Source organism: Argentina silus (genome assembly GCF_951799395.1).
Source record: "Argentina silus genome assembly, chromosome: 6".
Classification (NCBI taxonomy): domain Eukaryota; kingdom Metazoa; phylum Chordata; class Actinopteri; order Argentiniformes; family Argentinidae; genus Argentina; species Argentina silus.
This window is the reverse complement of record NC_139660.1, coordinates 16,244,616-16,270,951: the sequence shown is the minus strand read 5'-3', so window position 1 is coordinate 16,270,951 and position 26,336 is coordinate 16,244,616. Positions and strand designations below refer to the sequence as shown.

General features: G+C 43.0%; 3 protein-coding genes across 3 annotated transcripts; 1 reads left to right on the top strand and 2 right to left on the bottom strand.

Moving 5' to 3' along the window:
• Nucleotides 1-1,404: 1,404 nt before the first annotated feature.
• tmem44 (transmembrane protein 44) lies at nucleotides 1,405-6,276 on the bottom strand (the record flags this gene model as incomplete). Its single annotated transcript, XM_083672317.1, is given in 10 exon segments — nucleotides 1,405-1,488; nucleotides 1,491-1,586; nucleotides 3,867-4,010; nucleotides 4,208-4,315; nucleotides 4,511-4,648; nucleotides 4,806-4,976; nucleotides 5,135-5,221; nucleotides 5,320-5,486; nucleotides 5,956-6,046; nucleotides 6,169-6,276. Coding segments are annotated over 10 exon segments (1,194 nt in total).
• Nucleotides 6,277-6,944: 668 nt separating this feature from the next.
• lsg1 (large 60S subunit nuclear export GTPase 1) lies at nucleotides 6,945-12,345 on the bottom strand. Its single transcript, XM_083671236.1, has 14 exons — nucleotides 12,153-12,345; nucleotides 11,825-11,951; nucleotides 11,612-11,732; nucleotides 11,332-11,418; nucleotides 11,127-11,213; nucleotides 10,938-10,998; nucleotides 9,945-10,121; nucleotides 9,395-9,769; nucleotides 9,141-9,242; nucleotides 8,896-9,038; nucleotides 8,423-8,547; nucleotides 8,150-8,229; nucleotides 7,841-8,014; nucleotides 6,945-7,668 (listed from the first exon to the last, which is right to left on the bottom strand). Exons 1-14 carry the CDS (start codon nucleotides 12,240-12,242, stop codon nucleotides 7,486-7,488), a joined length of 1,932 nt encoding a protein of 643 aa, XP_083527362.1. The 5' UTR covers nucleotides 12,243-12,345; the 3' UTR covers nucleotides 6,945-7,485.
• A 790-nt stretch (nucleotides 12,346-13,135) lies between these two features.
• Nucleotides 13,136-15,109, top strand: fam43a (family with sequence similarity 43 member A). The gene has a single exon (XM_083671243.1). It carries the CDS (start codon nucleotides 13,338-13,340, stop codon nucleotides 14,376-14,378), a length of 1,041 nt encoding a protein of 346 aa, XP_083527369.1. The 5' UTR covers nucleotides 13,136-13,337; the 3' UTR covers nucleotides 14,379-15,109.
• The last annotated feature ends 11,227 nt before the right edge of the window (nucleotides 15,110-26,336 follow it).

Sequence of the window (26,336 nt, the reverse complement as noted above, 5' to 3'; positions counted from 1 at the left end):
TTGCTGCCTGTATTGACAATGCCCTTCTAATTGCCCCTAGGACCTAGGGGACTAATACAATTGTGCTGAATTTAATTGAGAATTCCTTTTAGAGCGGGCAATCAGTGACGTGTGCGGCAATCCTAAAGAAAAACAAGAAACCCCATTCACGACTGCTGCCTCAGATGTTCTAATCCTTGCTCCCAGTCAGTTGTGCAAACAGAATTCCACCTATTTATATGGACGAGACAGTTTGTTTTGATTTTCTCTAGTCTCAGAAGGGAAAAGAATAAACCTCGGAGCCTGGCCCCTCAGAACACTGAGGCTGGGTAATGCCAGGTCAGCATTCAGATGACATCAGAATACACACATCAGTGAACAAGGCAGTGTGGGCTTGACGAGCTGCAAGTACGCAAGTATGTGCTGGTTTCTGCCTAATTGGAGGCATCTATTTATGTGTTAGAGGCTAGAGCATACCAGATGTGGACTTTTTTCATGACAATTCATGATTTGTTTAATTGACTATATGAAAATAAATGATGAACGCCCACAGTCTATAGTCAGCCATTGCTTGGTTACTCCTCATTTCTTGACAGACTAACTTGTCTTCAGCAGATATGTCACCAAAGGAAATGTAATGGGCAGGAGAAGAATGTGCTTCGCGACTTTGCTCTAATCTATGTATTGTCCTATTATCAGAACTGAGGGAACTCCCTTCAATGCCAATCAGTTAAAACCAGTCTGTGACTTTGGCACCAGATGTTCTGCAAGTTGAACACATGGGGACCAGACAGAGCAGGAGCTAGCTACTGGAATGGGAGACAAAGGAGTCCCTTGACGTCTCGTCTGGCTCTTATCAGGTTTACTTGGGTCTTTTTGCAGTTCAGCCCTGATAACCAAGCCTGACTACCAAAATACAGGAAGTCACCCCTTGACCTTGCAAGGCGGCCGGGGAGCGATATTGTTTTATTAGAGGAGCTCTATGTGACATCCCTAATGGGTGTCTTTATTTAGTGCAGTCCATGCAAAAGCCAGTTTGGGTCTCATCCGTTCTATCAGCGGTGCAAACCCATTACAGGAAAACTGTCTGCGATGCCGCCCGAGTGTTGACAGCATCTCTAGTCAAACACATCGACAAAGAGAATCACAAGACAGAGACAAGCCCACACAGTGTGTCACAGTCTTTTAACCCAGTCATTCAATCTATCTTTCACTACAAAAAACCTGCTGGATCAATGTCCATGTTGGTTATGATTACAAAACAGTGACTTATATTACACTCAAAAAAAGCATGAGATGATATGAGATGAGGAATACTTTTATTACTTGGTAATATACATATATACCAACTGTAGATCTGACACAATATGATGCAAGAAAATATCTCCTGGTCATTTACCCATGCATGGAACGGGCATGCCACTGTCACACAATCTGCCAGTCAGAAACTCTCTTCTCTGCTACTCCAGAGATGCCACAGCTGCAGAGGCCCATGGGTTTGGGGCTTAATTTGGATTCTTTGGCCATTCCTGCAGGGGAAACTCATCCACTCTCTCCTGCTCTTTTTGAGTTTTGCTCCACTGTGCATGTGCCTCTTCAAAATCCCACTGGAGAGAAGAAAATGGTTCTGTTAATACGGTAATGATGCCATGATGCATACTTAACTGACACATTTCTCCCCAATAATACACAGTTTATTCATTAGGACCATTGTCTACATTACATTGAATACTTTAACCCCATTAGCACAAAGCATAACTGCTCTAAAATAGTTTACTGCAACCTATGGCACACTTGACAAGTGTCCTCAGCGTTGTTACTGGTTTGAGCGTTGTTCAGCCAATCACCTCATTTGTCCTCAGCGTCCAAAATGTCAAGGCAAGCCCCTGTCCGACAGGCATGACACAGAGACCGTAAACAGCTCCCAAAATAGCAGAGGCCAGTGCCCAATCCCCTATAGACTAGGCAACCATTTTGTCCGGCTTCCGAGGTAGACTGGCCCAGCCCTGGTCTTTAATCAAAGATCTTTAACAGCAGAACAATTGGGCCACAAGGCAAATCTCAAACAACTCAACCCCTCCGCCTCACCCTAACCCCGCTAGAACGAGCACTCAGCAGAAATTTGCCAGAAACACAATACAGAAATGAGCCAGAAACACAATACAGAAGAGAATTCCAAGCAGTCCTTCTGGTGGTTGCGGCTGTTTTTAAGACACAGAGCCAGATTTCACAGAGCTCTGTGGTGAGTTTATACAGGCAGCAAATTGCAAAAGGCCTTTCCTATTTCCTCATGGGATTCCAATGCAAAAGCAATTATGGTGATATGCAAAACAGCCCGAAACTATTTAATTAAACTTCATGGTTTATGCAAATGCTTCCAATATTGTTCGGTTGTACACCAAAATATCTTCCTTTATATCTATAGGACATTTGTTCTCCAAATTAGTCTCATCCAACAACTCTACAACTGGGTCCTTCATAAGCCAAGTGTGCAGTATTTATATGTATGTATGTATATTTATATGTATGTATGTGTATATATATATATATATATATAACATTTTATTTTTTATGATCCAGGATAGCACTTCCCAAAGACAAAGGGTCAGACGTGCTCCAGGCAGTTTATATTGCATGGTTTGTACTCTATAAGTGTGAGAAATTAAACATTACACAATGTGTGTAAACCGAACAACAGTTGGTTGTTGTTCTCCTTCTCCCTCCCCCCCCCCCCCCCCCCCCCATCATATTACTTAGTGACTAGAAGTGTAACAGAACCACCAAGTGTTTTATATCATAACCAATCTGCAGCCCATAAAGATGTTGATTGTCACTACTGACATTAAGGACGATGACAATTCAACCATGGCAACTATGGTACTTTCAGAACACTTCTTCGGGCCCTGCTGCTCTTTAGCACACTAAGCTGTGGGAGGTTCACATCATTTGCTTTTTCCTGTTTTGTGAATAGTATGAAGTTCCAATTGTTTTCTCTCACACCATTTGCCTTTGTTTCAGATTAAATGACATCCTCCAAGACTTGGCTTTCTGCACAGCCACTGAGAGCACAAGTATTCAATTGTTGTGACTGATTGAGGGACAAAGTCTGCATGCCTTGCTACAGGTCACTGAAAGACATCTCCCTCCCTCCTTGTAGACTATTTTCCTAAACATGAGGTAGACAGGTTGTCTGTAAATGCCGATGTACAAGAATAGTGGAAAAGTCCATAAAGCCAAAAAGGAGTTCAGAGTGGCATTCTAAGTATAAAGAAGTAAACTTGTACACTGGCAAAGAGAAGCTATCAGAAGAGCATAATGATCAAGGTCTTGGTTTTACAATCATTTCTTGACACTGTATTAGCCTATCTTCAGACAGTTGAAATGCACCAGCTCTCACCTCAAGCACCCAACATGCTCCATTCACCATTCTCTACACACCATCACCACCTAGTGGCACAATTTGGTTTAACAGGTCACACCCCTTCATTGTTTGGTGTCCCTCACAAACTCAAAAGGACCTGAACCATATCCCATTACAGTGATTTTCAAACTATAATATACAGTACCAGTCAAAAGTTTGGACACACCTTCTCATTCAATGGTTTTTCTTTACTTCTATTATTTTCTACATTGTAGATTAATATTGAAGACATCAAAACTATGAAGGAACACATATGAAATTATGTAGTAAACAAAAAAGTGTTAAACAAACCAGAATATGTTTTATATTTTAGATTCTTCAAAGTAGCCACCTTTTGCTTTGATGACAGCTTTGCACTCTCTTGGCAAGGTGTGTCCAAACTTTTGACTGGTACTGTATGTATAAAAAAGTAAGATCCATATAAAGGATGAGAGATATAGGCATATTGGTTAATAAAAGTGCTGACCTCCAGATCAGAGTTGAGGGATGAGGAGTCAGTGGAGGAATCTAAGAAGCAGGTCTCGTCCACTCTCACCACCCGTACTGTCCTCTTGAGGGGCTGGCTCTTCGACACCCCCTCCCTGGAGAGAGTTACCTCCTTCAGACACACCTGCTAAACACCCATATGGTCTCTGGGACAAATGTCATCAAATTTCAAGGAATATAGGACAGGTCTAACTGAGAAAAGCATCTTCTAATTCAGGGGGAGTGGATGGAAGACTTGAATTACACTTCAATCCCATGGAACATTGATTTACGGTGTGTCACTTGGTATACTTTACATGTAGATTTGTTATATTTGCTCACCTTTCTCACAGGCTGAATGTTGACATCCATGTAGTGTCCCATGTCAGTCATCTTGGTGAGGTTATTATTGTTTGAAGGAGCGTGGGGAGGAGCCCCGTCCAAGCCCAACTTATGAGGAAAATGAGACCAAGGCAAAACAGGAGAGAATGAGCAAATAAAGAGTATGAGGAAAAAAATAAAGAGTACTCAAGCAGGGCAATAAGAAAAAATGACAAATGAAAAAGCATAACATTTTTTAAGCCCATTTGTTCTACACAGGCATAACAGACTTCCAGGACAGTACTCAAATCCCCAAAGACCTACTGTGTGTTTCTTGTGGGTCTTCGTTCTGGGGCTGTTCTGAGAAGGGGGGGAGGAGTCCCCCAGGAGGCTCTCTGTGTCTGGAGTACGCCCTCCAGACTGCTGTCTGGTGCCCCTTCTGCACCAGGAGAGGACCACGATCTGATAGGCTAAGGTTAAGGTGGGGCCAATCACAGCTGCACTGGAGGCTGGATGGGAGGGTCAATTCAAATTGGCCATAGTCCATTCATGGAAATGTACTGATATTCTATGCACACTGTATGCTAAGGAGTGCTGTTCATAAGCTAAGGAAGGATACAACCAGGTCCAGAGCTGCAGAGCATGTTGACGTCAGTAGCCATGGCATGGCTCTCAGGACAAACTCATACTGGGTATCGTAGAGCAATATGGCAGAGGTGTAGAGGACACCAGCCAGGGAGCACAACATTGTAGAGGACACATGGACCGTTGAACCCATCTCCCCTCTGTGCTAAAATACAAGAGATTGAAGTGCTTAACGCATTGTTATGCAGGGTTGTGCTTTTTGAAATTACACATACACTACACTTAGTGGTGCTTTTGTGACAACATGGAACACATGGAAACTCAGGCATGAATGAGCATACGATATGGTGAGGTGTCACTCACTGCTCTAGAGAGGGCAGGGAACCTGGAGGTCCAGGCAATGACAAAAGACAGCAGGCCAAGCACGTAGCCCAGGACTTTAGTGTTGTCCTGCCCAAGGAGACAGAATATTTAGCTTTTAACCGGTTAAAAAAACACACACACACACACACACACACACACACACATACACACTTTACTGTACTTACTTGCAGGAGATAATTGAGAAGTATCCTTCCAGCGAAGGGCCTGTCTGCTGGCCAGAGGCCGGCTCTGGAGTTCAGGTAACTCCCTCCTCCCACCACAACCACCAACAGCAAAGACACGACAATGAGATTCTGCCTCCTTCGCTTCCGCATCATCCTCAGTCTCTTCTCTGAGGGAAGTGGAAAGGTGTGCAAGGTTTGAGGGTTTCATTCAAATTATGTCATGTCAGTTCAAGTTTATTGTGATAGTGTATTGTCATAACTGTTGCCCATTGCCGGTTAGGTTTGCACTCTATTGGTATCTAGAACTGCATCTGAGAGCTCTTGTTCAGACTCATTTGAATAGTGTTAGGCTTCATAGGTCATCTCACACAGCTCTGAGCTATTTTGCCTGTGTAAATACATTGAGATAGATAGTGTATCCTGTCATATGATTAAAGGTTTGAATGACAAGAAACAAAGAGAAAGTCATGCCATGGGTCTACAGCACTAAGAATTCTCTCTACACACAGAATTCAACCCCATTAGATGTATATCCATGGCATTTATAGTGTAAGCATTGTAATGCTCTTGAGGAAAGAGTGTGTGTTGAGTGGGATAGAAAGGAATCCTTGAAAAGTTGAAATGATCTCCTCTTACCTGTTCTGGAGTTCCAACACAAGCATATCGGGAAGAGGATGGAAATTAAATGAACAGCATCGACAGCAGCCATAAAACCACCCATTAAGACCTATAGAGCAATCAATGTGGAAGATGGAGATGTACAGTATGCAGCATAATTAAATAAAGGCCTTATGCATGTTTGTTTACAAGCTGGAGAGTGGAGACTGTACAGGTCAGATGTGCTCTCACCTGCAAAGCCAGCTGATTAGAGAGAATAGCCCCGACTGCATTGCACACATTTCCAAGAAAGCAGTAGAAGTAACCAGCCGCTTCGTCGCTTGAATTTCTGCCCCGCATTCTGCACCTCCGAAACGCTATAACGCTTGAACAAGTAGGATAAACGAAGGTTCAAAAATCACAAGTCATGCAAATGCATGCACTCATTATGCGAAATTGTCCACCTACTTACGAAAAGCATGACACGAGCAAAAGTAGCGCAGAAAAAAAACTTAGTCCGATGGGGATGCAAACTTTCTGTTTGTCTGAGAACCAATGGCGCCAGCAAGAATTCAAGTCAAAAAGGAGATTATCGACTTTGTTCTGCTCTTCTAAGTGAACGGTGTATTTTCCCATATTGCTACGATGGGTAAATTGCATCAGCTGTAGGAGCATATGTCGAATACTGTGCTGACCAGGTGGCACTACCTCTAGCTCGAATTTGTGCAGGTGTTCTTAACTCACCACTAGTATGAGAGGCGCGCGCATTGTGCCCTCGTGTAACACTTAACTGCACTCACAAATGGAGCGACGTGGATCAGAGCATATCAAATTACACCTATCCACATTTTACATGATTTCTAAGTTGATTATTTAACTTTATATTTGGCTACTGTAAATGTAATAGGTCCACTCTAATATAATAGCCTATAGGTGTGGTGAGCATTACAAGTGAAGAGGGAAATAATGATAAACCATGGCAAATAACGGTAAACGACCAAAGCGCAGATATTTACACAAATACACTCTGAAATATATCACCATTTATATAAGGAATGTGTTGTTGCCTTATTTCAAAGACATTCATCCACAACTGTACATAAACAGATTACAAGACAGTTCCCAGAGTTTAGGGACCCCAAGTAATTATTGTCTATTAAATACAGTAGAGTCTTGTATTTTTCCATTTAAAAAAAACACACAAAAAACAGAGATGCAGAACCTGTATTAAAATCTGAATGATCTCCTTACAAATGAATGTCCTCTGGATGATTCACTATCGTTGATCAGTTCTGTGAGATTGGTTGCACAACTCAAAAATGACCACATGATAATAAGATAAAATAGTGGAATGTACTGCACTGCTTGATGACCTTCAAGTCTGTATGGTACTTTTGAGACAATTCTATCAAAAGACAACCTATTCCAGATTCTCCATACTGCATAACGGAGGTTAATGAAGACCATCAAGGAACACAAAAGTACTAATTCCTGTAGAAATGCCCTTGGTGTTTAATACTCTGTTCCACTCCATATTATCAGTGATATCAAGCAGTTCATAGATGATCATCAGGCATCTAAGTGCCCAGTGAGCCTGCGCACTTTCTCCTTCTTGTTTCTGTTGCCGTGTTTCTTCCAGGGCTTGCTTCCAGGGGGCACGGAGCCCGGTTTCTCAGGGTTGCCTACAGGGCCATTCCCTGGCTTGTAACCCATGAAATGCTGGACCCCTTTGGTGAGCGCCCGCACATTATTCTGCAACAAAATAATAACATAACAACTGGGTCAATATCAGAATGTTCCTCTCTTAAGTGAAGGAGCTACAATCAGTTTCTATGATCATGACAGTAAATATCTATTTTCCACATTTGAGACAGCATAAATAATTATTTATTTGCTGTCCTATATTTCCTCAGAGATGCTTTACCTGATGAAAGAAGTTCTTGTCAACCATATTCTCAATCCTCCTGATTTTGTGCTGTTTGCCTGCTGTCTTATTGGGGTCCTCACCCTCTGTCTCACCATACAGGAACTTTCTATGCTGGGGCTGGAAGTCCTCAACATTATAGTTGGGAGGAGGGTGGCAATACAGGAGCTTCCCCTGGAAGTGGTCAAAAACAACATGTTAGAGTGGCTGAGGCTAACAGACAAGCTAGCTAGCACATTACTGCCCAGATTCCCAGGCTTGTATGTACAGCACAAAAATACATAGAGAAAATATATATGGTGAACCTACATTGACGTAATCCTTGAGGATGTAGCGTGCTGATCGTGACCCGTCGGGCTGGCCGTGTGTTGTCATGAAGCCCCTCATGTCTGAGAAAGAAGAGCAAATAACAGTGTCAGTGATTTGCTGTGACATCATTACTATCCTGAGTTACTCTGGTGTCATGGGTCAGATTTGAACATGAGACCCTCAATTGTCCTCAGGTTTTGGGCTGGCGTCAACTATGTCTGCCTGGTATCCTACTGTTCTACACTGTACAGTGCTGTAAGCGCATGGTCTTACATCCATAAGCCATTAGCAGCTCCTCATAGGTGGGTACACGGTCTGGGTCCTCATCCTCTCGTGGGCGGATGATGTTGATGCCATAGGTGCCCTCCAACACTTCACGAGGGATTGTCTGACACACGTAACCAGTCTGTTAAGGGCTCAACCACACTGAACACCAAATCAACTATCTGAAAACTAATTTACCTCAGCAACATCAAATAAATGATTGTGATCTTAATTTCTTTATATGTTTTTACAGATAAATGTAACACAATTACACAGTAAGGAAAAGAGATTAATAAATGATCAATTGTAAGAAAATAAGTGCTACTTTACAATATTATCCACTCATTGACAATGAGAAGGTATTAACCATAACAAAGGAAGTTGTCGAGCGCCATTTGATTCAACTGATGCAACACCAACTGGGCGTAGTGATTGCCCTGGGGCAGCAGGGTAGTGCAGAGGGGTGGTAAGTGAAGGATATGAGAGAGATAGCCGGCACGCAGTCCCTCATCTGGTCGATGGGCAGGATCCCACAACAGATCATCTCAGCTTTAGTGCACACAAAGGAGGGCATGACCAGGCCGGGGCAATCACACAGACACAGGCCTGGCTCCACAAACAGCGTCTGGAACACACACGCACCAAAGGTTAGCCCTCCTAATGCCCTACAAAATGAGCTTTTTTTCCTTCTTTTTTTTACCTGGTAGATCAGAGAGCAGTACTTTACCTGGAAGTGCTTGGTGTGCCCAGGTGTGGCTGAAACGGACACCTTTTTATTTCTCATAATGGTGTTGATGGTGGAACTTTTGCCGACATTAGGATAACCCACCTGTTGAGAGAACATCACTAAGAACTGTGTGCGATATCCCAAATAAATATCCATGAAACAAAAATGTGCCAATCATTCCACTTCCAAGAGCTGGTGTTGACAGCATGCATGTAGTGATCACCAGTGTGTGGGTCAGTGTGTAGCCTACTCACCAGTCCCACTGTGATCTGACCCTCTTTAAGCTTAGGCCCAGAGTGGGCTGACTTAAACACCGCCAGCAGCTCATCTTTCTGCAGCAAGCGACTTGAGTTGTGGAAGGTAGAACCCTGAGTCGAGTCTATACCCTCTTCTTCATCAGATGAGCTGCCGTCTGTGCCCTCCTCCTCTACACAGTCTTTAAACTGCTTCCCTCTCTGCTGCTCTTCCTCCATGCCGCTTTCCCCATCGTCCTCCTCCTCCTCATCATCTTCCACCTCCCCTTTTCCTCCTCCTCTTTGTATTGAAACATTGTTGTCTGGCATTCCCTCGTCTTCTGCATCACTCTGTTCGACCTGCTGTTCGTCCTCCTGGACCTCCTGTTCCATTGCCTGTGGGGACAGGATTGAGACATTGAGTAGTCAGTTCATTATTCCATGGAAATTAACTTTTCCGTGGAAATGCCTTCATTTTTATTTCTGATTTATTTGAGAGGCAAACACACTGTAAGGCAAACACTGTAAAGCAAACACGCTTTCCCTTAATAAAAACAGACTGACTCCTTACCTTCTCCTCAGCCTCCAACCTTTCGTTCTCTGCTAGGGCGGACCAGAACACAGCCCGCAGGCCCTCTTTCTGGAAGTGTCTGGCCCAGACCCGCCGCTGCTCCCGGGTCAGCAGGTCCGCTTTGTTCACCATTATCATGTTCACCTTGTCCTGGGACACCTCCTTCACATAGCACTCCTAAAAACACCAGGATCAATTAGTGTAGTGTAGTCGTACCCACCTGTTTCAAAAGATCCTCCATCGTCCCTGTGCCCAAGATCACCTCCCCAGCCTGCTTGAATGACTATAGACCCGTGGCTAACCCTAACCCTAACCCATGGGAGCTCCAACCCCCCCCTCCATGTCCTGTACACCAGGAGGTGTAGGTCCAGAGCCTGCAGGACAATGAAGGACCCTCACCACCCGAAAAATGGACTGTTCCAGCTGCTGTGGTCAGGTAAACGCCTTCGCTGTCATGCAGCAAGAACAGAGAGGCTTAGACTGAGTTTCTTCCCCCATGCCATCAGGATCATCAACGATGACCCCACCAGTGTCCCCCTCAAGTCACTCACACACTCACTGACATCATAACACATACGCACACACATAATTACCCATTGCAGACTCATCTTTCACTGTAATTAACTGATTAACTGTACTGTCAACCTGTCATTGCCATTGTATATAGCCATTCCATTGTGTACATTGCTTACACTGCTGTTTATATTCTATTTATTTTTAAACTTATTGTTGCACTACTCTGTGGCACTGTCACTTTTGCATTTCACTGTATACTTGCACGTGACAAATTAAGAATCTTGAATCTAGTGAAATTGGCCTACACGAGGGTTTACCATGCCATCAGTTCTGTAGGGCAGGTTGTCAATCACTCCTACTGTAGCCCCACATCCACAAAAACTGTCTTGCATTATTTTCAGATGATGAAAATATCAATAATGTTTGAGATATTTCAGCATTTTAGATGACAACCTTAGTGAAGGTCATCTGACTTACCAGGTCAGGGCAACGAAACAGCAAAGGGTTCCTGGCATCAACAATCTGAATAACCACATCACTGAGGAGGAAGAATTCAAAACATTACCACTGTCACACAAAGGAAAATGATTCACAAATCAACATCATTGATTTCAAACTGAGAAAATAGCAACTGACACTCAGATATGACCAGGCTCCGATTCCTACCTCCTCTCAATGACCCTCCAAAGCTGTCTCCAGAAATCCAAATTCCTCTCAAATGGGGTGAGAATTAATTTTTGTTCCTCTTCCAGCCTTTCAGACCAAAATAACAGACACACATTAGGTTGACACAGAGTACACACACTGTAGAAACATTATGTGCACTAAGCAGCACTAAGATTTGATTCAGTCAAAGGGTTGGGTTACATACAGCGCAAGCTCTCGTCTCCATTTTAGGAAGCTATCCCTCTCTGCTTGCTGAAGGACTTCTGAGCTGGTGTTCTCATCCCAGTGGGGCCTTTAATGTGGAGGCAAAAAAAAAACACAGCAATAGCACATCAATATCTATCACATTAACAAGCTATTGTCAATCAATTTCTCCATTTGTTTTGAAGATTGATATGGCAACATCAGCACAGCTCACTGCAAAGACCAAGACATGCAGGGATGGCGAGAAGGACAGCTTATCCGAAAGGAACTACTATGCTTACCGACGTGGAATTCTAAGGAGTTGCATATTCTCCTCCTGTAGCTTCTTCAGCATTGTGGTCTCCTCTGTTGTGAGTAAGCCTGCACGAGCTGCCACTGGCACGAATTTGATGTTGAGCTTTTCTGAGAAAACATATTCTGTCAGTTAACAATCTAACTCGAGGCAAGCTGGTAGATGATGTGTCCTTCTATCTTGCATGCGGAGGAATATCTACCTGCAATAAACTCTGTCCCTGCCATCTCCGCAGTGGCAAGGAAGTCATCCATGGAGCTCTGTTCGGTGACTGACTGCAGGTTGAGGCGACCCCAATCGTAGCCATCGTTCAGTTCACTAGTGTGGAGCTGGAAATGAAATGAAATGAACCATCAATACATGTTATATCTGAGTGCCAGAAATCAATCAAATAAGTAAACATGTTAAGTTAACGAAGTTTTAAAAAACACGCTGTTATATTTATTAACCAGGCTAGTTGGTGTCACTCTGGTCCTGTACACTTCGCTGCTAGCTAGATAGCTGATTTTAGATATTGCCATAATCCATACCCAAGAATCGCCCCTCTTCTTCCCTCGACCTGCGTTGAGTCTCTCCTTTATCAGCGCTCTTCCCAGCCCATCAGACTTCTTCTTACTCATTTCTGGTGTGAGTTTAAGCTTGTCAGTTTCCAAAAAGCACGTGTTGTGAATTTAAAAGGATAACAAGTTAAACAGCACAGTTGCTGTGCCCCACCGCCATGCGTGAAAGTTGTTGTCGCTAGAGAACCGGAAGTGAAGCGGAACATACCAGTTTTTCTATCAAAAAAGAAGCTTAGTCGTTTACAATAGTTATTCTTTATTTGAACATTATTATACGATTTTTTTTGGCTGTTATTTAATCTTTTTTATATTTATCACTGTTAGAATAGCGTATAATTATAATCTGCTCAGTAATGTTTTTGGTACGCTCCTAAAGCTGTGTGCAACATTGAAATATGCATTCAATGAAATATAAGCCACCAAAGAAGAGTTCCCCTATGCTCGTGGGGTGCGGACACGTTATGCAGCCACATTATTGCTATTGCCGACAGATGGCAGCATGAAACAATTGTTCAGGATAATAGGATATCAACAGCAAACCGGTTTTACTTTATTATTGTAAATCTGACAAAGTAAACATATATGGTATGCCTAATTATTATTAATTTTACTTGCATTGTTAGAGATTTCTATTTTTCAGTGTGTTTGTGTGTTTCTGTTTTTTCTTTCCTGAATTGATATAAGACAAAATGGAAGAATTGAAGAATTGAATACTAAAGCTTCAATTTACAGATCAGATAGAAAGACAATCTATTTTTAGGCTATATTATTATTTCCTATGTTCAATCCTGTCAAATGCACGCTGAGAAAAATTGCGTCCTCCAGGGAGAGGTATTTGGCTTTGGTCTATTCCATCCCTCCCTCTTCGTTCCCCCTCAGACACACCCAAATGGTTCGACCCGGTATATATCCACTGTAGACGACCCTTTTCTCAGCAGACTCAACATCGCTGCTTCACATACGGTTAAATTAGACTGCGCAGTTGCGGTTATGGAGAGCGGCACTTCAGAGGATGAACAAATTAAGTACAGGGTAACCTCGCCATTTGTTATTGTGGACTAGCTTATTTATGACAAACGATAGTACAAAGATCAGAGTAAGGTGCAATAATTCTAGTTGTACATTGTATTGGTCTGCTCAGGACACGACCATATAATGCTGCCTTGGAAGAAGAATAAGTTCGACCTGATAGAGGAAGATAAACAGTCGAAGCAAAAGGGTTATGCCGTGAGTTTGAACTACTCTGCGCTGACCTCCTTCGCCAAGTCTTGCCCGGAGAGCGCTCTGAACAGGGTCGGAAGTATGTTCAAGTCCAAAAGGAAAAAGGTCAAAATTACCAGCGAGGACCCTACGTACACGGTCCTCTATCTAGGTAACGCCACCACTATCCAGTCAAAAGGAGAAGGGTGTACGGACGTGGCCGTGAGCAAGATTTGGGGCAAAAGTGAAATGGGCAAGAATGGGACCAAGATGAAACTGACCATCAGCTCGCAAGGCATCCGGATGGTGCATGTGGACGATAAGGCGAGGAGACCGGGACACTTGTATTTACTGCACCGGATAACCTACTGCGTTGCCGACCCAAGACTACCCAAAATTTTCGCTTGGATATACAGACATGAGATGAAACACAAGGCGGTGATGCTGCGGTGTCACGCAGTGCTTGTGTCCAAGCCGGAGAAGGCGAAGGCCATGGCACTGCTTTTGTATCAGACCTCGGCGACAGCTCTTGCTGAATTCAAAAGACTAAAACGAAGAGACGATGCCAGACATCAGCAGCAACAGCTTATAGGGGAACAAACGATCCCCCTTGTCCCTCTAAGGAAGCTTCTAAACGGACAGTGTTATTACAAACCCCCGGTTGAGCGCAGCAGGAGCGCGCCGAAATTGGGCTCCATCACAGAGGACTTGGTTGGGGAGGAGGAGGAGGAAAAAGCAATGCACTTTGAGTGTGAGGACATTCTTGATACGGACGACGATTGTGTGGGCAACGGTAAACAGGAGCTGTCCCAGATTATCAATGACCTTGGAGAGATGAGCATAGGAAATGACGTGCAAACGCTAAAAGCAGACCTTAGAGTTACCCGATTACTCTCTGGAGAGAGTACGGGCAGCGAGTCCTCAATAGAAAGTAACCAGGAGCCTATCTCTATCTCGAACGGATTCGAGGAGGGGAAGATGCAGGAAATTGGTTGAATAAGTCAATGCATTTTCCTGCATGAGAACAATTTCTTTATGTTTTTGTTGTGCTGTCAATTTTAAGGAGAGTGTATGCCTGTAGTATTGTGCCTCCTCACCGACTTGAAAGGATACAGTAAAGACGTTTGTTACAACGATTCTGGACGAAACCCGCACAAAGACACACCATTTATTAATGATATTTTGGGGGGACATGATCACAGGGGCAAGGTATGCATGCCCATTCTGGAGATAACAGAACCCGTTAATGCGCTTTGCGCATCAGAACAATGATGCAGGCTATAGCTCGCTAATTCCCACTCTTTAATTTAAGAGATTTGTTTTAGAGCTTGTTTAACCAACTTATTTCCCTTGTGGAAATGCCACTTTTCTTAAACAATATTGTCCAGAATATGTAACATTCCGTTTTGAAAGCATTATTGGCTCAATGGGTTAAATTAGAAGTCCTTCACTCTCCTTTCAGGACGCTTTCCAATTCTTTTTTTTGCACTGTTGTGGAATTCAGTCGAGTATTACATTGAATATTATGTACATAATATCGTCTCCTCTATGTTCTCATAAACATAAATGTCATATCTTTGCTGTGCAAAAGAAAAAAATACCCTAATGTATTAAAATGTACATAGTAAATGCATTACGTGTATACAAATATTCGTTATTTTTTAAAGAAGAAGATGTGGTTTGTTTCTGTGAACCTCGAAAAATTACCAATAAAAACAAACGAAAATCATAAACAGGCATGATATACTGTTACTAGTTTATACACACATGTCATGTGAAGTGGTCCAGCCCTTGGAAAATATGTTCCACTCAGTGCATCCAAGGAAGTGATTTGATGGGGTTTCAACCTCAGAATTCTCCTCCAATATCAGGTCAAATCCTAACTGATGATTATTTCTATGCACACTGCGAATTGGAAAGAGACATGTAGACTATGAGCAAAGCATATTCTAAGTTAAGTTAATGTGTGTGTGCACTAGTGTTGCTGTCTAATGTACAAGACATGAAATGTCTTCTTCTTAGGATACAGTTAATTGGGAGAAAATCATGCTGTTTGCATTTGGCATTAAGGAGAAATATCTTAAGATCACATGGGATACAGCAGGCCTACTAGCTTCTCAACAGAGGAAATGGGAATCTAATGAATTAGGCCTATGCCTTGTTCAAGTTCGTATCAGCCTACAGTGGTTTCAGATATACAGCCTTTATACGACATGCTGTCACAGAAGTGGAACATTACTCTTTCTCATTAATTCTCAACATAATTCTTACTCATTAGTTTTTGGTCACACTATTTTGATAGGGCTTTACATATTTGGTAGAATTATTTTTCCAAATCACACTGCAACCAACACCTGTAAACTATTGTGTTCTGTCTCCTGGGCTGTTTATGATAGCCTGGCCTGCACAGCATCAATCCAAATGGGTTTTGTAGGAATTGTGTTGCAGCCAATCACACAACCTTAAGGGCACCAAGCCAATCAAAGGGCATCTGGATGCACCACAACATGTGGAGGATAGGGGATGGGATTATGTTTTGTGATTTTGTTAGCTAGTTAAATAAAATAAGTGAGATCATGAGGACCTTTTTATAGTTTGTTAACTTGCATTATTATTCAATAAGGATGTAATAAGGTATACACCATGAATCAATCTTTCATTGAATCTCATCATCACATAGTTTAAATGCCAGCGTGTCAGGGTTGATATCTGCAGTCTACAGTAGTCTTGTGTTGTCTAACAGAATGAGGTCCAAGGCTAAATTACACATGTGACTAATGATCACGGCTGCTGCTACAGTATCAGCATTCACAGCCAGACATCCACCGCACTGCCACTTTTACAGCTTCTCTATAAGTAGAAGGACTGTAACTGCTACTTCCCCCCACACGTGCCCAAACCTGCATAGCAACCAGGCCCACACAAATGCCACTCCTGTCATATGGTAAGAGGTATTAATAACAGTGTGCCACCCAGGCTATAGCATCACTGCTCTTTCAGAGCTGTCACGCTACCAGGCATGTTGTGTTTTCTAAATCATATTTCATCATGAGGAGCTGAGAAGAGTCCCTACTCCTGCCGTGGCTGTCTGGGAGTAGTGTATTGATGTTGCCATTAGTATTCTAGTCAGGGGCTGTGCAGTTTGCTACAGCCCAGCATTGGTCTCAGTCTGTCTGCCAGTGCTTTATCCCAGAGCCCCCTATTGCATGCAGAGATGCTGCTTCAGAGACTGTCGCTAGGCTAGCTAAAGCCGCTGCACGTCAGTAATAGGGACTGAATTAGAGATGAGGGGAGAAAGGTGAGCTTGTTCCCTGTTTAGTGCCTAGAAAACGTGGATGTGTTTTGTAATAAAAAAAAACACAGCCTTTTGCACCAACCTCAGCATCAAATCTCCACAACATGTCCAAGTCTCTATCAATAGCATGGACGACTTCCAACGTGGCTGTAGGAACAGACAACCAATGGTTTCGGCCAATGATTGCATAGACAAGGTTCTATAAAAAGCTTCTCTTCATTATGCATTGATGCCGTGGCGCTCACAATGACACTGTAACACAAAACTCAAAACCAACGCTCTGTTGCTCTGCTTTCTTTCAGTTTTAGTGGATGGAAACCTTACCGTAGAATGGAAATAGAAACAGTGTGCATGAACCTGAACCCACACAGTTCCCCCTCACAAGGTGGTGCCCCATCTGCATCAGCTGCAGCCTCCTGTGCAATTATACCACAGACAGTATTACATCATCAAACCATGCCCCACTACAAAGAAACCAAAAGGATGTGCTATTAGTGGACTAACTGCAAACTAGAGCTATAAACCACGTATAAACACATAGAAACAGTCCAGAAGACTACTATTTAACGATGATTCATTATCACTAGTTTCACCCTCTTGCAGCCATGACCTATATTTTCCCAGAATGCTAACACAGGCCATTTGAAAGCTGTATTACAGGCCATATCAAGATCTTGGTGTGTGTGCGTGCGTGCATGCGTGCGTGTGTGTCTGTGTGTGTGATGAATCTCTTGATACAGCACACTGTATGTTGACACTGAGTGCATGTAAACATGTGTTCAAATGACCTGGGGAGAGAGTCGACATTATTGTCTCTCCTACTGAAGGCTTTTTGATATTCACACGTCATGTGCTATTTCTCCTTGAACAAACAGGTTTGCTTAACCTACTCACTGTATGGTATGACTCAACAGGAGATAAATAGCACTCATGCTGCAACAGAAAACATGTCAACCTGTTAGGGCTTATGTAGAACATTAGCATCTACTCTTAACACTACTCTTAACACTACTCTCTACTCTTCCCAAACCATTTACATTTGATGCATTATATCCTCTTGCAGTGATTGAAGTTACCTTTTAGCTCCTCTTTTGTTTAAAATGAGTTTTCCTCATTTGGATTTCAAACATTATGATGAATGCAGTTTGCGTTTGAAAAACAATTTCGTAAAGCTCTTTAAAAGACCTCAATGGACACAACCATTGAAGAAGAATCACAAAAGTTACTAATTATCTACTTGCAGAACCCTGCTCTAGGCCATAACAGTGCTGGATTTGCACCAGAAGTAGAGAGCTTGTTTTCAACCATGGAAGTCAATAATGCATGGAGGTGCTTGGAACAGTACAGCCTTTTAGGTTAGGGTCTGGTTACATCAACAGCAACCAGACACAACACTGGCCTGGATCACAATTAGGAGGGCATTGACCCTCTGTTTGATAGCAACACCCAACGACAACTAGAGGCAAGGTGGCGAAAACAACACACAAGCACACAAATAGTAGCACAAATGAATGTGTTTTAGCATGCTCCATAAAAACAAATGCAAGTAGATGCTCAAACATCCCACAATAGCAAGCAGTGCCAGAGGCAGAAATAACTTTCTAGTTATGACCCAGAAACATGGTCTCTGATTTAGAATGTGGAGGTGTATAATCAATCCACGGTTCAATTCCAGTAATCACTATTTTATCCTGTTTGGAGTTTCTCCTTCGGCTCAGCCAAAAGCTACTATTAGCACATTTAAAAGAACAGAATGTCGAGCTACAGTAGGTTGAAATATAGGTTAGATTTGTTTGCACTGACTCAAGTGTTTTCCATATGCCTGTGACAGCTTTCTCTGGCATATAACATCTGGGCCCATAGCAGGTGACATGGCAGGTGTCAAAGACAAGACAAAGGCAATCTAATCTGACACTCCCTGTGACATTCCCAGGCTGTTTTAGTGAAGATAAGCTCTGGAAAACGTCACCATGGACTATGTCTGTGTGTGTGTGTGTGTGTGTGTGTGTGTGTGTGTGTGTGTGTGTGTGTGTGTGTGTGTGTGTGTGTGCGTGTGTACGAGAAAGGCTCTGTGGTGCCACTCATTAGTTTGGTTTTACAGCTGTCCTCTAGGAGTGTGTGTGTTTGTGTGTGTCTGTGTGTGTGTGTGCGTGTGTGCATGCGTGTGTGTGTGTGTGTATATATGTGACTATTCGTGATGCACAGTACAGTCATTTTGATGTCAGCAGATTTAAAGAAATCTCTCCAAGTGCTGAAGGCTTAAAAAACAAAACTTTGTTTTTGCTATTTTGGTTGAGATAGAGAACAGACACATCAGTGTTTCAACCTAGGTGACAGACAAGTTTAATAAACGAAGTTCATGTAAAATATCAACATACAATTACCAAATGAAAGATGCAAGAAGTCAGTGATTTTAGCAACATCAATATGTACCTAAATTAGTTATGTAGTATATTACATCTTGAAAAAACATAGCTTACACAATCACAATACTATTTGTTCACCATTGCTCTCAGACATAATTCTCTCTCAGATACAATTCTCCCTAGTTTGGAGAAGGCCAAGTTTATCCCTACGTGTTATTCCTTTGAATCAGAGACTCAGAGAGATTTTCACAGAGAGGCACATCTTGTCCTGTCCCCATAATGGCCACCTTGTAATGAGCCGTTTCTGTCTCTATCTTGTTTTCCCTGGGCAACTGTGAAACAGTAGAGCCATTGAGCCGCCGACTGCTCTTGTTTTCCAGTGTTTCTGACACAAAAGGTTTCCCCCTAGAGAGCCATAGATTTCACCGGTTATTTCTGGCCTTCCGTTTGCAGGGAGGAAATGGAATAATAACGGGAGAACAGGGAAAATCACGGGACAGATTGACAGACTGATAGATGGCCTGTCTGTATGGCATGGGAGATTCCATCAAAAAGGAATCCGTCAACGAGGTCTTTCATTTTTGTAATAAGATACTTATCAGCTCATTTTGTGATTATGTGGGGATATAGGGGCGTATAAATCTCCCCAAAATGCTACCTGTTCATTCATGTGTAAATAGTGGACCCAGTGAGAGTTGAACAATTCATACAGTATCTTATCGTATTACAGTACTTACCAGAGACTCTAGATGATATCTTTCAAATGATTAGAATACTGCCTGAGATGAAGTTCCTGCAGTCTATTTCCCCTGTTCCTGGTATGGACAGGAACCAGATGCAGCGATTAACACCTCAGTTTCTCAGCCCTCCCAGAGGGGTTGAGTGTTAGCTTCATCATCTGAGGAGAGGCGTCGTGGTGCTACTGGGGTCTCAAGATGGCAGACAGTGAAATAGTGTCAACGTGGGACGAATACAAACACCTCCTCAGCTGGAGATGCAGGGTCTGCTACTGATACAAAGACTCAAAACAAGTTTAATTAGAGTTATTCTCCTTCTACCTTTTTGAACAGTCATACCTATGATGCAAGTAAACAGAGATTCCTTTTATTTTGGGAATGCAAACAGGAACAAGGGTCTTTCAAAACTCTCCAACTCTGTATATTATGGAATAAATGGAAAAAAATATCAGGACATTTATGAATCTATATGGACTACATTAAGAAACCACACTTAAACTAAGGACCTTGCCATACAGTTCACAAGTGTGCTCTCCAGACTGCTCTTTCTTGCATAGAGCTACACAGTACACTCTTGTTTCTCTTTTGGATGTTTTCTCTCATTTCTCTCCTTCCAGGTTAAGGTGAGATGATTGTTAGGTCGACAGAGGACTGCCAAACACTGCATGAGGCTGTCTTTGCCAACACAGAAATTCCCAACCCTGACACTGGCACCAGGAGGATGGAGGAGAGCAATGTGGAGGATGGAAGGAAGCCAGGACGATGATGTAACAGATGCTACTGGAAGAGCGGTACGCCACACACCACGGCAAAGATGTATGGGAAAGGATGTATGGTACAAGAAAGGAAACCTCGGCCGTTCTTAAAGCAGAGATAGGGGAACCCTACATATTGACCAGGCCAACAATGCTCCCAACAGTAGCTAGGATGAAGTCTGCTTTCGAGCCCTGTCAGTCCCTCTTCTCTACTGGTCCCTCTTCTCTATCCTGTCTTTCCTCCTCTGTCATAGCCATATCCTCCTCAGTCCCTCTGCACTTTATTCTAGGTCCCCTTATTACATCTACATCTACGGTACTCCCGTGGGTTCACAATGAATCCGTGGGTTCACCCTCATCACTCTCAACTGCTTACAACTTCCGACAGCACTTTTTCCATCCCGCACCCCCAGAATCTCAATCCACAGATGAGATTCTGGGATCCGAGATCACTCTCAGCCAAATGGTAATGTTGTTTTTGAATAATTGTTATAAGCCCCCTAGACTCACTCTTTAAGTGATCATAGTGATCATCATGGAGACATCATGTAGTCTTATAACAAACTACAATTCCCTTGTCCCACAAGAGTGCACTTTTGACAAAGGTGTGGTCCGCCATTCATATGTCATATAATAACAGGCAACCTTGTCAGTGTGGACTGTTTTGGATGGTGTTCTGTACAATTCTGATCCCATCTATTCTCAGCTATGGAGAATCGAGGAACTTTCAGAATCGATCAGATGAACCTAATCAGAGCTGAATGTTCCATTGGCTCAGGGGAGGCTGGTGGAGGTAGAAATCGAGGATGGGCTCATTGTAATGCATGGAATGGAATGAGGAATGGTATCAAACACGTGCCACTGTATTGGCTATGATCTATTATTACATATACAGTAGTTCCCACAGTGGACAGGCCTGGGTGACTACTGGGTGTTTAGATCACTGGCGTGGAGGGCATGTTGACAGTCACGACACGGCACAGTATTGACAGATGGATATGTGCTGAGCCAGAGAGCTGAGAGGGCCTTTACTTTAGAGCACGGTTGTGGGTATTCGATCAGTGCCATTTTTGGTAACGTGTCATCAGCCTGCATCCATCTGGAACCTTATTGACAACTACTCTCCATGCTCTGGTAGAAATGGTTGGATACAAACCAACTCAGAGAATGCAGTTTTTCCACCAACATCCCAACAGTATGTGGGAAGACGTCTCTAATAGTGGACAGAATGACAACTCTGTGCTCAGAAAATGTTCTTTTAGCTTTGTGGACATTATCATAATACAGTAATTACACAACTATAAATATGCATTTTATGCATCGTGGCAACAACCTCGTTATACTGCAGTGTAGGTTTGATTGAACGTGGCCTACTTGTCCCCCTCACTATTCAGTTACCTCAATCAGAGCTAATACCAGGACACAACACATGGCTGCGTTCTGACTAGAGAGTGTGGACGTCACATGAAGAGACTAGAACACTGCACAGTGCTATGCTAATCACTGCAGGCATGCCACAGGAGCCATACTATGCATTGTCTGAGACGGGAATGTAAACAAACCAGGTCTTTTGTCCACAGATATGCCAGCAATGTTTATTCCCGGTCTGGTCGGCCTGTAGGCTGAGAATAATGTTGAGAAATAGACCAGTGAGAAACTAAACTCAAGGTTGTGTCTTTGAAGCTAAAGCAGTGTATGCTGTATCAGGTCATCTGCATCTAAGAGACCTTGCATGGAGACTGGTGAGGACAATATTTTTATCAACTGATCACTCAGTTGATTCCCTCAGGGTATCAAGAGAGAAGACACAGCAGCCACAGTATGTGAAGAATGTTAACCCATCCTATCCAAACCAGAGAGAGAGTACTTATCATGGATGATATACAGTACATCATATAAACAACATGCTGCAGTAAAGTTCCCATGAATAGCAAGACCCATCAACCATCATTGAGTTATTGGATATGTGTTGCCTCATTTTGCTTCAATAAATGTAGTCACTGACAAGCATAATCTTCTGTAGAATAGAACAGAATAATTTTTAAAAACCCAGAACAGAATAGAATAGCAACTGGTCCGACATGGTTTAACCCTTTGTTCTAAAGTGGCTAATCTCCCTGTAGGTGCACCAGCCTACAGTACATACCCAGAAGGAGCCTGTCCAAAGCGTGGAATGGTGGATGTGGAAACAGATGGTGCCCACCCACTCAAAGCCTCTTAAAATCCTCTTTACAGAGGGCAGTGGCCCCTGGAGAGTTGGGTTCTATTTGACTTACAATACTGTCTAATGGTGGACTGTTTACTGTAATCTCTTACCCACTAGATGCTGCCTCTAGACTTAGTGTGTGAGGTCTCATATCCAATAGCATACTGGACATTTTCTTGAATGAACAAGTACAATATATTCTGGAGCTTCTGTATCTTTGCCACTTTTTAGTTTAGCTTAGTGTTCTTGTGTTACATCGTTCCAAATCAATAGAGGTACAACAAGCCTCTCGTTTTTGATACCATTGATACCATTCCTCACTCTGTTCCATGCATTACACTGAACCCATCCTCCAATGTCTACCTCCACCAGCCTCCACTGTAGTTCTCACATGCAGTTTATAAACTAGCATAAACAGTCCTGGACAGTAATATCAGATACCCAAACCCACGCCACCACATTCTATACCCAGAATGCTTCAGCAGCCCTGCTTTTAAATCACTAATTTACATAAAACTGTGACAATAGTGAGTGTCAATAGTGATGCAGACATGCAGGACCAAATCTCCAAAAGTGTATTATTGCACTGCTGCAGAACGACAGAGGGTGATATGCAATGGAGTGTGAACGGGTTATTCAAATATAGCGTGCAGCACACAGACTGTACTGTAGGTGCCCATACTGTACACACATACACTGCACACAGACACACAGACACACAGACACACAGACACACAGACACACACACACACACACACACACACACACACACACACACACACACACACACACACACAAACACTCACAAAACAACCTTTCTTGTCAAGAACAATGACAGATATATGCCCGAAGTAGAACTTGGCTTGGCCTCCTGTTTTGCTTTCTCACAGGTATGAGTAATGAGCCAAGGAATTGGCTTGTGTAGACACCAATTAAATGATACATTTCCATGAAATCAAAGTGAAGTGGGAGCTGAGAATGAAAGCATGATCGGTATGGATCTACCAATTACGATAAAGATTTTTATACACACACACACACACACACACACACATATACAAACTCTAAAAGTGTATCTGCAGAGTGCACAGGCCTGGCCTATTAGTTGCTTTATGCCCTGCATCTGTCATCTGAGCAGCCTCATCCATCAGACAAGAGACATACCGACACATACTGTTCCCTAACACTAGAACCGCTGCTGGAAGCCTCCTAAGCACTAAAGTAACCGGTTTCAGAGTGTGTGTGTTTCTGTGTATGTGTTTCTGTGTGTATGCGTGTGAGTGTGCGTGCGTGTGTCTATTGTTTTTGAGATTAGTGATGCCTGCCTATGGGACTCCATGTCTGCAGATTACAAATCAGTATATTATATTATTGCAATGTTGAATTACAGGTAGAACACGTTCTGAACAGAGGCCTCTCAGGAACACTCACACACAGACACAGACACAGACACAGAGACAGACACAGACACAGACACAGACACAGACACAGACACAGACACAGACACAGACACACACACACACACACACACACACACACACACACACACACACACACACACACACACACACACACACACAGAGAATGATGCCTGATGAACGTGGGAAACCGGCTCAATTATATAGTAGAACATTGCTCTACTTATGAACAACATATTTGTCCCTGAAAGTATGCAGTATAGGTCCAAACATGCTCTGTTATCACATCATATGAATGGGCCTTTTATTACCAGGTTAGATACTACATTCACAGGCTGAGGAACCCTTTACTTACAGCTGATTGTGAATAAATGGGTTACATTGGAGCTGTGTGTGAGTGAGAGTGAGAGAGAGAGAGAGAGAGAGGGAAGGAGAAACTTTATTTGGATAGTCCCAAATACAGTAGATGGAGATAGAGAGACAGAGACAGAGAGATAGAGAGAGAGAGAGAGAGAGAGAGAGAGAGAAAGAGAGAGAGAAATGTGGCAAAATGTGAAATCATCTAATAAATTAGGCCAGGCTGAGGGTAAAAGGTTTAATCCCAAAGGTTGTCCCATCAGTCACCTGCTCACATGTTGCTGACTAAATGCTTTACCTCATGATTTCAACACGCTTGGAATTCCTCTGATATCTGCCCCTCCGTTGGCCTTGACATTCCTACCATAGCTGGGGAGGGATAGAAAGGGAGAAAGAGAGAATGACAGAGAAAGAGTGAAAAGAATGAAAGAGACAGAGAGGGTGGAGAGAGGGAGAGAGGGATTCAGAGAGACAAAGAGAGAGTGTGGGAGGGAGAGAGAGAGAGATGTAACACAGTACACTATGTTGAAGAACAGAACACACCCTGTCTTGCCCTCTGGCCAGGTAAACATGTCTTGCTTTTGGCAGCTCAACTTTCTCCCACGCTCCGCTATCACCATGGCTCATCACTATGGCGACGCCCCAGAATGCCCGCATCATGCTAATTTCCAGAGCGCTAAGCTACGTTGAGAACATCCGCCTGCATATGAACTCCTGGTACGGAGACAGCAGTCTAATCATACAGTGCTGTGTGTGTGTGTGTGTGTGTGTGCGTGTGTGTGTGTCAGTAGGTTGTATTCACAAAGTTCTGTTATAGAGGAAGGGAGAGGACGTATAGAAACAGGATAGACAGGAGACAATTAACAAAAAATGTGGTTCTATATACGCTAAGTTGATTAATTTTCCAATCAGTATCACCATTTCCCAGTCACACTGCTACTGAAAAAAAGAGAGAGTGATACACACATGAACTGGAGTGATATACACATGGATATACTGTAGTAAACATAGCCCATGAGGACTCTGCCTCCTTAAGTCTTAATTGTGACTATTGTCAGCATAGGTGTGCAAAGCCCAGCGTCTGCACTGTCTGTGAGCTTGGCAGGCTTAACACCAGCGACTGGGTTGTTCCCTGTACATCATAACTACATAAATAGAAAAACTCATGCTGGCTTTGGCCAGGCTTCCAGGGGTTGACCTTAATCCACACTCTTTCTCAGCATTTCAAAAATAACCAAAATCCTACAGATGTACTCTCCTGCTCGCCTAAGGCCCTGTCCCCTCCTCCTCTCCCTCTCCCTCCCCTTCTCCCCCCCTCATTTCCCTTCCCCAAGGGGACCTGCGTGTGCCTGAGGGAAAGAGAGAGAGAGAGAGAGAAAATGGGTCAGAGAACGGAAGCTGGGACAAGTGCTTTATATGTATTAACCTGAAAAACAACAACAACATTCTGATAGAAGGTTCAACTGGAGAGGGAGTGTGAACGCAGCCCACTGGGACTGCTGTTGTCTCTCCAGGTATTGTTTATAATAAGGTTAGCATGGACACCATAGCCTTTGTATGTGTGGAGAGGCAATTTGGGGGGGCAATTTGCCCTCTCAGAACAACAAGGATGCAGATTGATAATCTTTCATGCAAAGGTTCCCCGTCTGTAATAACCACAGACTCCCTTATTTACTGTGTTTTATTGTCTTGAATTTGCAAATGTGAGTATAACCTCTGAGTAACACGTGTCTGGGCACGCCACCAAAACATAAGCATAAACATGGCTTAGGTTGGTGCTAAAAATAGGCCAGCGGTGCATCTGAACTCTTTGAGTAGAC